Genomic DNA, 14102 nt, shown 5'->3' with positions numbered 1-14102 from the left:
TATTGCAATATCGTTTTAATGTTAATGTCATGGTGACCCAGACAATGGAAAATTTATAAATTTCATTTTCATGATTTCTTTTTTAAAAATAAATTATGTATTTGTAAACAAAACAAACAAAATCATATTTAAAAAGAGATTTTGAAAAACACGAGTAACACCGCCTCAGCCTTTAATAATGGCATGGTGACCCAGACAAGGAAAAAATATTCAAAATAAAATTAATTTCGTTTTCATCCTTCCAGTTTTTTTTTTTTTATATTTTTGTTTTTGTTTTTTTGAAAAACTAAAATTTGCAGACAAAACAAACAGATCCAACAATATAGAAACTCATTTAAAAAAAACAAAAAGCAAACAAACAAGTCACAGGAAATGGTTGTTGTATTAGTGATGGCGATGATGGCGATGATGATGATGTTGATTATGTGGTAGTGTTGGTTGTAGTGTTGATGGTAATGATAATAATAATAATAATAATAATAATAATAATAATAATAATAATAATAATAATAATAATAATAATAATAATAATAATAATAATAATAATAATAATAATAACAATAATAATAATAATAATAATAATAATAATAATAATAATAATAATAATAATAATAATAAATGGCATTTATATAGCGCGTTACCCCGTTGTCACAGGTTCTAAGCGCTTTAGAATGATATAAAACAAAACATATTACAGTGAGACAAGTGTGAAGGAAACGTGATACGAATTCAATTTAACAACAAAATATGAAAATAATATTGCAACATTATGATGTAAAAAGATAAAACTTTAAGCGAGATTTGAACGTTGTCAACGAATCCGAGCATCTCACGTGTGATGGGAGAGAGTTCCAAAAATGGGGGGCCGAAAATTGAAAAGACTGTTCACCTATTTTACGCAATGGCTTAGGTTTGACAAGGATTGATTGGTCATTGCTTGACCTCAAGTTTCTATTGGGGACATATATGTTTAGAAGGTCTTTAATATAGGAAGGACTGTTCGTGCTCAGGGATTTGTAGACAACAGTACAAATCTTATAGGCAACTCTTTTTTCCACAGGAAGCCAAGTAACTCACGGAGAAGAAGAGTTGCTGACGGGTATTTTTTGTTATTGCGTACAATGAGCCTGGCTGCGTTATTTTGAGCAACTTGAATGTAACGAAATGCTTCCGTGTAGGCGTCAGTTTACGACAGGATGTACGTCGTCGTAGTATTAGTTGTTGTTGTTATTGTAATCCCTCCGGAACAACCCTTCTTTTGTTGATACAGGTCGTATCAGATCATGCACCTATGGCCCGGAAGTTTGAATTAAACTACGTAGTGTGGGTGTTATTGTGAGAAAGGCATCAATCTTGTTTTCTCCGTAAACTTATAAGCAAAGTAGGATCCCTGTATTCTACGGGAGTGACTTTGTTATGGTATGGCTTGATTGATATCTCGTAACTATGGGGCTGACGAATTTATTTATCCTTGATATGAGGATGTCCGGTATCAGGATGGGTTGTTGTTGTCCATGATTATGGAATCTGGGGAGTTTTAAGGAATTTCAGATGTTTACGGATATGACTAACATCCGTTTGTGTGGGTAGAATTTTGCTTCGTTTGCTTGATTTTTGCCTATAAATGCCAGAGTTTTGAGCAGTTTCTTCAGACCACTCAGCGGAGTCTTTTAGGCTCATTGTCTCAAAAGAGACCAGACAGCGGAGTCTTTTAGGCTCATAGTCTCTAAGCGATAACCACAGCGGAGTCTTTTAGGCTCATTTGTTTAACTCTTGTGTAGAGTTGGATTAAAGTCTTGTGTAGACTTTGTAGTGCTCAAAGTTCGAGCTGAAACACGTTTTGTGTTAACTCTTGTGTAGAGTGTGATTTAAGTCTTGTGTAGACTTTGTGGTGCTCAAAGTTTGAGCTGAATCAAGTTGTGTTATAACTCTTGTGTAGAGTTTGATTAAAGTCTTGTGTAGACTTAATTTGTGATTTCAATAATCTGTTCGGCTCTGTGAATGAGCCGTTGGAGGCTGGGCTTTAACAAGCCAACTTTAGGCTATACCAAGGCCCTCTATATAGTGTTCCAGGCCGGGAAGCAGGTCCGGAAAAGGGATAGAATAAAAAACTACCAGGCCGACTTTTTAAACATTTTTATTGACTCCAGCATATTTAAAATGTATCACAATGTTATTTCAATATTTTTCCACTACATCATATGTTTTTGAAATAAAATATTATGACCGAAAAACGGATTTGAAGTGAGAACTATTTTACATCTCCGCCGCTATTATTTTAACTACAGGTATCGCATACGCAATCAGGCCTACGATCATTCCGCCTTTTGTATCGCTATTTCTTCCCCGTTGTTCCGCCATTGTTCTGACAACAATGCCTTGATCTGCTAACAAAAGAAAGTTTGTTTCAACTATTTACGGATCGCTGCCTCTCTACAAGATGGATATAAAGACGTCTAATTCCCTTTGAGTGTTGCCCTCTTCAATTTTCAGCGTATCCTCCCAAACAAAGGTGAGTTTTTGTCGCGAGTTTTGAGTGTAGAGTGTGACGAGTGACAATGACAATGAGAATGACTGGTAAAAATGGAATGTGAGTTTGGATTACAAAGAGAGTTTTATCTAACTCACAGCTGACTGTTAAATGAAAAAGTAGGTAGATAGACGTCTTAAATGAAGATCAAACTTCCGAAAGCTCCTACATCCCCAGTATTCTTGTATTTTATAATGTTCTAGAGTACTATCTAGATAGTAGGCGGTTTGGGAAGGGGGAAACTTTTTTTTTAAAGTTTGTCTCCCCCCTCCCAAACTCCCTACTAGAACATTATAAAAAAAGTTTCCCCATTCCCATTGAAACCCCCTACTAGAACAAGAATACTGCGGATGTAGGAGCTTTCGGAAGGCTTCCCGTCAATCTATCTTACTTAGACTAGGCAGTTCGACTGCAAACGGGCTGATTGTGTCCCAGCTCTCAGCCTCAGCTAGCCCATGCCATAGTCATAGGGAAGTTGTGACTGGAAATTGAGGTGGACGTCTTAAAATATGACGCAACATTTTGGCAACACTCAATATTTAAAACCTTTAATTAATCTATTATTATTATTATTATTATTATTATTATTATTATTATTATTATTATTATTATTATTATTATTATTAGGGTATTATTATTATTATTATTATTATTATTATTATTATTATTATTATTATTATTATTATTATGACTGTCTACGTACACGGTAACTGGGCACCTATCACTATCTACTATCATTCGTTTACTGCGTCTTTATCTGTTTATTGTTTGTTTTTGTTAGTTTGTTTCCCTCTTTTTTTGTTACCTATTTTTGTTGTTGTTTTTCAAAAAAAATTTACCATGATGTTTAAAAAAAAAACTTCGATTTTAATTTTCTAAAATTATTTATTTGAGATCAGTATTTCTGGGCCTTGTTTCTTAATGGGGCTATGTGGTCTAGTGGGCAGCTATGTGGTCGAGAGGTATGACACTCGCTTTTTGATCGGAAGGTCCTTGGTTCGAGCTTCGCTTGGCGATAGTTGAGTCCTTATAAAAGGCTCTTTACTCACATTTTCTCACCGTACTCAGGTTTTTAAAAATGAGTATCTGGCCATTAACAGCATTGTCTCTGTCCGAAAAAATTGTATTATCGCCTCACAGGCGTCATGTCTCGTTCTACATGTTACGTGTTGCTGTTTATCAGAGACCCCTTGTAAAACGCTTTGAGCATGTTTAGTGGAGATTGTACTATATAAAAGCTCAATTTAATTTTAATGAATTTAATTCGTACTTCCTTACAAAGGGTAGGCTGTCCCATCATTGTTTATATTTATTCACCTTATCTACACCATTCACACTACACATCTCTTATTCGTCTTGTTTTGTTGATAAAGGGGAAACCAGAAACGTCCACAGTATGTCTTCGTCTAATAAATTGAGGCTTACAATTCAACACTTATCGTTATTTTTTAGATGATGTGTAATGTGTACATGTATCTTGTAGTCCTGCTTAAAACAATTGACATTAATCTCTACCCTAATTTCAAATGGTTACTATAAACTAATGTATCTACCTTTTTTTTCCCCACAGTATTTGATAACCAACAGTTCGTTCCATGATGGTGAACAAGTGCTGTGTCCCTGGATGTGACAGTAATTATTACAGACTTAATTGTGCGCCAAAAAAGGCATCTTGTTTTGAATTCCCGAAAGATGCAGAACAAAGGAATTCATGGATTAGAAAAATTCCCCGGGAAAACTTGGTTGTGACAAAGTTTACTGTTGTATGTGAAAAACACTTTCAGGAAGATGATATTATACGTTTTAAAGTCGTTCCTGAAAAAAATGGACAACCACAGAAAACTGTTCGCAGGAAGCGTTTGAAGTTGAAAGCTGGTGCCATCCCATCAGTTTTTCCAAATCTTCCCTCTTACCTCACTACTACCCCTTTGCCTCAAAGGGAAAGCCCCAGGAGTAAGAGACAGAGACTTGAGGAGAGAGAAGAGGAAAGTTTTAACGTTTTTTTAGAACAAGATAAAATTTTAAGTTTTGAGCATTTTAAAAATGAAGTGTGTGGATTTCTGCAAAAGTGGAAATATAATGATATTTGTTATGCTTTAAAAAATGATTCTGTATATTTGTATGCCACTGCATCGACTGATTCGGATGGATTAACGATTCCTTTTAGTATATGTGTAAAAAATGATTTGAAACTAGATGTGTGGTTAAAAAATGTTCTTGTTTGTAAAAAAGACTTGAAATGGATAATTCCGGACTCTAAGCTGTCTACTTGGAGCCAGTTAGAAAATATTTTAAGCCATTATTCTGCAACAGATTTTACATCTTCCTATAATTCAACATTTCATCAGGCAATTAAATTGTTGAATGTCTGCAGAGACAAAAATAATGATGATAGTAATAACAAAGTTTTTGATTTTTTAATTGATCAGTTAAATTTGATAAATCTGTCTCCATCACAGCGTAGATTTTCTGCTGAATGTATGATTGCTTCTTTTTGTATTTATTCAAATTCCCCGACAACTTATCGTAAGTTAAGGGATTCTTTACTTATTCTTCCCAGTGTGCGATATTTACGTTTATTATCTAGCACTGTATCTTTAAAATCAGGTCTGATTGCCAATGATTTTTTAGTGAATGAAATTAAGTACCTGTCAGATAAAGATTTGTATGTTAATCTTCTTATTGATGAAGTTCATGTCAAGTCGAAATTATCCTACAGAGGGGAGCAATTAATTGGACAGGCTACAAATGATCCTGAAAATCTTGCCAAGTCTATGCAATGTTTTATGATTTCTTCTGTCATGTCTAATAAGAAATTAATTGTTGGAATGTTTCCTGTTGTAAAGATGACTTCAGATTTCTTGTTTGAAACAACAAATGATGTAATTTTTAATGTTTGTAAAGCTGGATTTAATGTCATCAGTGTCATTTCTGATAACAATAGAATTAATCGAAAGATGTTTTCTTTACTGACTAAAGACTCAGAAACTAAATTTTTTATACCTAATCCTATTGACAATTCTCTCAAGATTTTTTTATTGTTTGACTCTGTTCATCTTCTCAAATCAATTCGAAATAATTGGTTGAATGTTAAAAACGATAGTCAAACTTTTACTTTCCCCAATTTAGATAGTGAAGTCATAGATAGCAAATGTATTTCTCATGCTTCCTTTTCTGATTTAAAGCATTTATACAGAGTTGAAAAGTCCCAACTTTTAAAAGAGGCCCCTACCTTAACCTGGAAATCACTATTCCCACACTCTTTAGAGCGTCAGAAAGTCAGTTTAGCCCTTAAGATATTTAATGAAACCAATATTGCTGCTTTGAAAACCTTAGGTCCTCATTCAGCTTTCACATCTTGGGAGGGTACTGTTAATTTCTTGACTATAGTTTGTCGTTGGTGGGATATGGTTAATGTGCATCACCAGTATTATGGGAGGAATAAGATTACACCAGAGGCCTCTCCTTTCTTTTCTTGTGAAGATGAAAGACTGAGTTGGTTACTAAAAATGTCTTCATGGCTCAAGAAATGGAACCAGATGCATAAAGAAACGAAGTGTGGTTTTTTTTGTCTTCAGATACATTTTATGCTTTGCCCCATACATTAGAATGTCTAGTTGAATTGATAAGATATGTTTTAACTAAACTTAATTTTAAATTTGTTTTGACTGGAAAATTTCAGACTGATGATCTTGAGGCTCGTTTTGGTCAATATAGGCAGTTATCGGGTGGAAATACTTTGATTTCTGTGGAAGAGATTCTTCAGAATGAAAGAAAATTAACTATAAAGCAGCTTTTAACTATTCATTCTTCCTCTAAAGGCAGCATTCCCTTAAATGTTAAATGTTTTTTATCTGAGTTCTCTTCAGATAATTTGGATGAAAGTGACATGCTTTTCATTCAAAATTTTCCTTTTGAAAATGTTGAAATTCAGTCAGAGTCTTTAGATGTTATTATATATGTTGCTGGCTATGTTGCAAAGAAAGTTATTACAAAAACTGATTGTTCTTTTTGTTGTGAGATTGTAGGAGATAAAAACAAATGTCTTGGCTTTTCTATTGATGATAAACTTTTAGAGTATTTTGAAAACCTTAATCACGGTGGCTTAACATATCCATCTCCTGTTCTTGTTCATTTGTTTCAAATTGCACTTTCAATCATGAATGTTGCTGTTAGTAATATGGAGCTACATTTTTTGAAGTTAAACAATCAAAAAGATGTCCTAATGAAACTAAATATAGCTTACTGGACAGAGTGTAACCTTCCCATTGAATTTTCATCTGTGTGTACGAATTGCAAGTCTCAAAGAGATAAGTTATTTCATATATGTATATCAACATTTGTCAACATTTTGTTGAATAATTATTCTAAGAAAGTAAATGAAGCAAACTGTTCCAATCAGATTGTAAATGTAAAAAAAGCCATAAAATTTGCATGATTTGTATTTTTGTCAGAATTTTATATTTGTTTGTTCCTGACCTCACATAGTGGGCCGGGGAGATACATACTGTGTCTTTTATCCCCCTATATCTGTTTTCCAACATGCTGTCTTTGTCTTGGGAATGAGATTACTTGGTTTTGTCCTGGCCCTGGACGGATACCCTGGCTGGGAGGGAAACAGTCAAATGTATAGTTAGTTTTGGAGATGATATTTTTTTTTTCCTTGTAAATCATCTCTCTGTTATGTACTGTATTATTTTTCCTTTCACCAATGTATGATTTGTAAACAATTGAGTGTGTTCCTCTGGAAGGAGACCTGTGCTTATGTCTGAATGAGACATTGAGTGATCTCAAACTTCGCACACTGATAGTGTGCTCTTGGAATCAACATCTGTTCCCTATTTGAACCAATACCCCTTTGTCTGCCTTATTTTTGGGTGCTTTAATTGTAATTCTATAACTTTTAACTATCCCATTTTCTTCCTTTTTTACTGGCGCTGATATGACCTAAGTGTTGTAAAACCCTTAAAAACAAAAACAAAAAACCCCACATATGCTTGTTTAAATTACTGGTTTGCATGTTTTGATAACTATGATGTGTGTAATAAATATAATTGCTTGATTGAGTGATATAATTATTACTTCAACTATACTATAACTGTAATTATGTTTTTGAAATCACAAAGTTAAATATATTTTAAAAGTATGTCACTTGCAATCTCTGTTTTATATTATGTATGATATACAGATTGTTCATATGTTAAAAATAAATGTCCCAATGAGATAACTGTAAGAACTGAGTTTTATTTCTTACTCTAGTGTGCAAGCGGATGGTTGGCGGGGCCATAGTAGATGGGAATCCTTTTAAGGTTCTTCCATTGTCATACTGTTTCTTCTTTTGGGGTATAATTATATGTCTAAAGCTATTGCAAGTGTTCTACAGCTACGACAGTCTCAGTCATTTTTTGGAAATGTATTTTCTTGTCTCTATTCAACTTGTAACTACAAACTGTTTTCAGTTACTTTTCTTTTATCTATCACCTTACTCTCTCTCTCTCTCTCTCTAGTGTTCTCTTAACAAGCTTACATACACAGCTGTTCTGTTTGTTCAGTCGTGCTATACGACTGAGTACTTACGTACAAAAAGGGTGTTAGCATATCCCTGGGCCATAATGCATGTTATGGGGTAACCATCATCAATCTATATTTTTTCCTGTAAATATCTTTCGTCACCTATTTTGAAAGATGACATTTATTTCCCTCGTAAATCTACCTCTCTGAAACATCCATGGCAGGGCCTAAAGTCTTGGTATTATTTTAACTTGTCTAACATCTTACTTACCACTGAGCACTTATATGACCTTAGCAGTGAGCATGGAATAACCCACATAAAAGTAAAAAAAAGGAAAGTATAAGAATTCTCACTTTTAACTTTTATACTACTATTATTATTATTACTACAAAGTACTCTATATGGGTAACTTGTGTAACTTTAGCTAAGTCGTTATTGATATTGAAATGAACGAACTTATAAGCGTTAATATTATTTAGAAATAAGATCCTCTAACACTTAACACGTCTTTAAATTGTTTTGTGCGCGAAGAGCTGCACGCCGGCGTACAGGTAAACGATAAAGTGGACAGCGGCGAAGTCGGCCTGTTAGTTTTCGTCCCTCTCCCACGCTTCCTGGCCTGTGCTATATAGACGGCCTTGGCTATACGCTCATAGCTTGACACTAATAGAAACTGAACATTTGCCTGTTTTATAAGTTACCTGTGAAGAACCATTTGCTTATTTTAATATCAGAACATTGAGAAACAATTGATCTGTTTATGAATACTGTGAAACCAGAACAATTTCAAGAAGAGACAAATTAACATTATTAGAACAACCTTACAGTTTTGTTGAATATCAAGAACACTCTTTTGGCTTTCTTCCACACGTCTGGATTGTGTTTAGTTAGTTAGTTAATTATTAGTTGCCTGTATGACTGTGATGGTTGCAACCTATCTGTGAGATTGTCTGATGTGGTAGCGGTTTGGTAAAGTATTGATAATTAATTGATTTAATTATATATTTTCATATCGCTTTCATATCATATTCATCATCACACATCTCCATCAATTTGTCATCCATCTATTTGATTTCATACTTATTACATCCATCATTTCATCTTCATATCTCATAATATCTTTGTTATATTGTAATAAAACATATCTTCATTTAGCTTCAAAACCTTTATCAACGTATTGTGTTTGGTTATTGATCGGTGTCGTAGCTTGAATATAGCACACATAAACAAGGTTGCAAACTGCGCTACATAAGCATACGGTTTACGTGCGCACTTTGTGACACTGAAGTTTGCTAATTTTGTCTTTTGCTAAATTCGCCCAAAGGGAGTTACAATAGTCCAATTTAGATAAAACCTGGGAATTAATTAAAAGTTCTGTTATATGCTTCGGTATTAAATTACGAATTTTGCTTATTTTTTTCATTTCTATGTACATAGATTGTATGGTGTTATTCACGTGGAAAGATCTTTATCGATGATGACGCCAAGGTTTTTTGCTTTATTTGAAAATTCTTTTGTGCTATTTCCGAGAGTAATAGGTGATTTATTTGCCTGTTTAAGGATACTCGGCCTTCCACACATTAACATCCCAGTTTTACTATCATTTAATTTTAACTTATTGTGGTACATCCAATATTTAATCTCATTAAAACAGCTCGTAATTCGTTGTATTAAGAACTGTAAATTGCTAAGGGGTGCTGAATCATATATTTGCGTATAATCTGAATAAAAATGATAACTCAGATTGAATCTGGATATCACACTAGAAAGGGGCTGCATATATACAGTAAAAAGGAAAGGGCCAAGAACAGAGCCTTGTGGCACTCCAAAATTTAGTAAAACTTGTTCTGACTGAACACCATTCACTCCGACAGTCTGCCATCGATCCTGTAAATATGATGTAAACCGTTTAAGGGCAATTCCTTTTATGCCGAACGTATTTTCTAGTCTTCTTAACAAAATGTCATGGTCAATGGTGTCAAAGGCAGCTGAAAGATCTAAAAGGCATAATACATTGATATTGTTAGCATCAGCATTACATAACAAGTCATTGAAGATTTTAAGAAGCGCCGTTTCAGTACTGTGTTGATGTTTGTAAGCTGACTGAAAGGGTTGTTCCAAACTGTTGTTCTTAAGATGAGATGTTAATTGTGTAAGAACTACCTTCTCCAAAAGTTTTGACAAAAAAGGTAAATTTGATACAGGACGATAATTGTTTAATATATTATGGTCCAGTGATGGTTTCTTCAGAAGTGGTTTGACGAGGGCACTTTTAAAGCACGATGGAACTTCGCCAGTCAGTATGGATGTATTTATGATTGATGTAATGGATGGTAATAATGTATCGATGGAGCTGGCCAAAAGCTGTGCTGGTAGGGGATCAAGGTCGCAGGATTTAATGGGGGCTTTTTATCAACTCGTTTATGAAACTAGGTGAAACTGGTTGGAACTTGTCTAAAGGGGTACCACAGAATGTATTTGTATCTATAAATGGTTCATGCCGATCTAGTTCTGAACGAATGTTATGGATTTTGTCTTTTAAAAAGTTGACAAATGGGTAATGAAGATTATGATGATGATGATGAAGATGATGGTGATGATAATGATGTTGAGTATGTGGTAGTGGTGGTTGTAGTATTGATGGTGATGATGATGATGGTGATGATGATGATGATGATGATGATGATGATGATGATGATGATGATGATGATGATGATGATGATGATGATGATGATGTCGAATATGTGGCAGTGGTGGTTGTAGTATTGATGGTGATGAAGATTATGATGATGATGATGATGATGATGATGATGATGATGATGATGATGATGATGATGATGATTATGATGATGATGATTATGTATTAGTGGCAGTTGTAGCATTGATGGTGATGAAGATTATGATGATGATGATGATGATGATGATGATGATGATGATGATGATGATGATGATTATGTTGATTATGTGGTAGTGGTGGTTGTAATATTGCTGTTCACAGTGTTGAATAGGCGAGCTTTTAGTTCTCTACCTGCGCCGCGGTCAAGAGGTCATTCACTCCATCAAATTCCCGCCCAGTGCAACGGGTTATCTCCCGCGATACTTAACAGATTTGTTACTGACATCTGGTTAAATTACAATCGCTTTTGCACAACCACAGTCAATTTTACCAATTTAAACAAATTGGCAACACATTGAGAAAATTTTGATCTGTATTTTGGTACCAAACACTCTATCATTAGAATTACTGTCTTTGAGATATTTTGCATTTAGATATCAGCACAATGTTGATTATAGTTTGTTAAATTTAATTTATTGATTGCATTATTATAAGCAAACAAAACGATAGAAACTCTAAAGAAACTTGCGCTAACCGATGGAGGAATAAAGTAACCTTTCATTCATTCCCTCACTATTTGTGCGTCACTCTTAGTTCTTTGATGATATGCGATAACATCTCGGTGCAGCTGTCCGATTTGTTTCGCTTTGATCACTGCTGGTTCAGAGGATTATGAATTCCGGTCATTGAGTCTTCATCGCACAAATTATATTCAACAGATGGTCACACGAGTTTAGCTTAATATTATATGAACACGATTATGCCAGTTTTCCGTTCCACTAGTTACAAACGTGGTGAACTAAGAACACTAGAATAAAGTCCGAGTCGTTTCATATTTCAGTTGTATATATAATATTTGAAATTTACTTCCCAGGTTAAAATATTGATTCAGTACTTTGTGGGCTGATCGTCTGATGGACAGATGAGGGTATGGATGGATATATGGATGGATCGATAAATAGATGTTTGCAATGGTGGATGAATGAATGGATAGATAGATGAATGGATAGATAGATGAATGGATAGATAGATGAGAGAGAGAGAGAGAGAGAGAGAGAGAGAGAGAGAGAGAGAGAGAGAGAGAGAGAGAGAGAGAGAGAGAGAGAGATAGATAGATTTTCATTTCATTAATGAAGGACAAAGACATTGGTCTATAACTGTAAAAGTCACTCTGTTGCCTCCATAGCCTCGTGATTTACACGTGACATATTTTGTGCTGTTTCCATACTTTTACACAACGGGGCTTCTAATGTCGCCCTGTTGCTGTTCTTTATTATTTTTGCGTTTTTCAAGAAGGTTGAGCAAACATTGCAATCACTGATTTATTTTGATTTTATTTCGACCAGATGTGGTGACTGTGCATGACTAGTTGCTGTTGTCAGTGTTTTCCCTCATCTTTGTTTTTAATCCCGTTGTCCCTGTCGGGAAAAAAAGTAATATCGCCTAGCAGGCATCATGTCCAGTTATACATGTTACGCGTTGCCGTTGGTCAGGGACACTATTTAAAGCACGTCTAGTGAAAATTGCGCTAAATAAAAAAGCTCAAAATCTCAACATTACGTAGTCTGTCATGACATTGTAGCGCATAGTTTTGAGGACATTTTAGCATTGTCTTTGTCAATGTCAACATTAAAGTGTAGATAAATATCTGGTTTTAAAGATTAATATCTGGTTTTAGATCCTAAAACAATTATGTTTTGAGATTCGTTTTCTTTTTTTTTCTGTGTTTCTTGACTTTTCTACAAAGCCTACACAGTTCATTCAAATGTTTATCATGAATTTCTTGAGTTTGCTCCATGACTAAATGAAATTTCTAAAAAATCATATTAAATTCAATTTTGTTCACGCACAGATGGAATTTTAGCAACTTACAGCTCAATTAAAATAGATTCTATTTCTGAAAGAATAGATTTGTTCTATGTTTCTGTTTGAAGAATTCAATTTTTTATTGGATAAATTAATGCATTTTAAATTACAGAAAAACGGTCTATTGAGGATTGAAATATCACCATCTTTATGCCACACTGACATAAAATACATATGAATGGAAACAGGAAATCTTGATAAATATTACAGAGTAAAGAAATCTGTGTTTAAGCTCACTGTGACGCGATAACAAAGAGATGAAAGTGAACATAAATCGACTGGTATCACCCGATATCACCGTAACTGAACTCACTAGGGGATTCCCAGTAATTTGGCAGGCGTGACCCCGGGTCAACCTCGGGTCATTACTTGAACAAAGTTATCGCTCAGGCGATATTTACGTTACTGTATTGTGATGAAGATTATGATGATGATGATGATGATGATGATGATGATGATGATGATGATGATGATGATGATGATGATGATGATGATGATGATGATGACAATTTTCCAACTAATTGTCTAGAAAATTGTGTACTGTATATAAATTTCTAAATAGGTCTCCATTGTTCTAAAATTTCATCCTTGCATCATTTATATCTTTTATATTTTAGAGGCTGCATGTTTCTAAACTTTTGCCACAGATGATTGCACCGCAGGTAATAATAATAATAATAATAATATAATAATAATAATAATAATAATAATAATAATAATAATAATAAAATAATAATAATAATAATAATAATAATAATAATAATAGTAATAGTAATATAATAATAATAATAATAATATAATAATAATAATAATAATATAATAATAATAATAATAATAATAATAATAATAATATAATAATAATAATAATAATAAATAATAATAATAATAATAATAATAATAATAATAATAATAATAATAATAATAATAATAATAATAATAAATAATAATAATAATAATAATAAAATAATAATAATAATAAATAATAATAATAATAATAATAATAAAAATAATAGTGATGAGAGGATTATGAAATTCTTGACACGGCTGTGTATTTTCAAAACTATAATAGATACAAAATTGACATGGGCATCAAAACAAAGCTCAGTATATGTTTGGTCAGTCCATCATGTTAAATTCAGTATAGTCACTGCTCCATTCCATCAGAGCCGCCAATAACACACCAGTTATTGCAGCGCAAGGGTGTACAGCAAAATTACAACACTGGAACAAATCTACTACCTAGAAATTTAAATAGTTTCTCCTGAAATCATGGTTGATGCTCATATACATTTTTATTACAACTTCGAAAAAGACATTTCCAATAACTTTTTAAAATTATTTTTTTTCCCCAAATTTTT

At 33.4% G+C, this 14102-nt stretch overlaps 1 protein-coding gene across 1 annotated transcript; it reads left to right on the top strand.

The window, feature by feature from the left end:
- The first annotated feature begins 2262 nt into the window (after positions 1-2262).
- LOC144978681 (uncharacterized) lies at positions 2263-7760 on the top strand. Its single transcript, XM_078925068.1, has 2 exons — positions 2263-2512; positions 4101-7760. Exon 2 carries the CDS (start codon positions 4126-4128, stop codon positions 6136-6138), a length of 2013 nt encoding a protein of 670 aa, XP_078781194.1. The 5' UTR covers positions 2263-2512; positions 4101-4125; the 3' UTR covers positions 6139-7760.
- Positions 7761-14102: the final 6342 nt, after the last annotated feature.

This window comes from Berghia stephanieae, chromosome 8 (genome assembly GCF_034508935.2).
Source record: "Berghia stephanieae isolate SIO BIC M18660-M18661 chromosome 8, UCSD_Bste_1.3, whole genome shotgun sequence".
NCBI lineage: Eukaryota > Metazoa > Mollusca > Gastropoda > Nudibranchia > Aeolidiidae > Berghia > Berghia stephanieae.
Note: the sequence above shows the minus strand (reverse complement) of the source record. Positions and strands in the feature narration are given on the sequence as shown.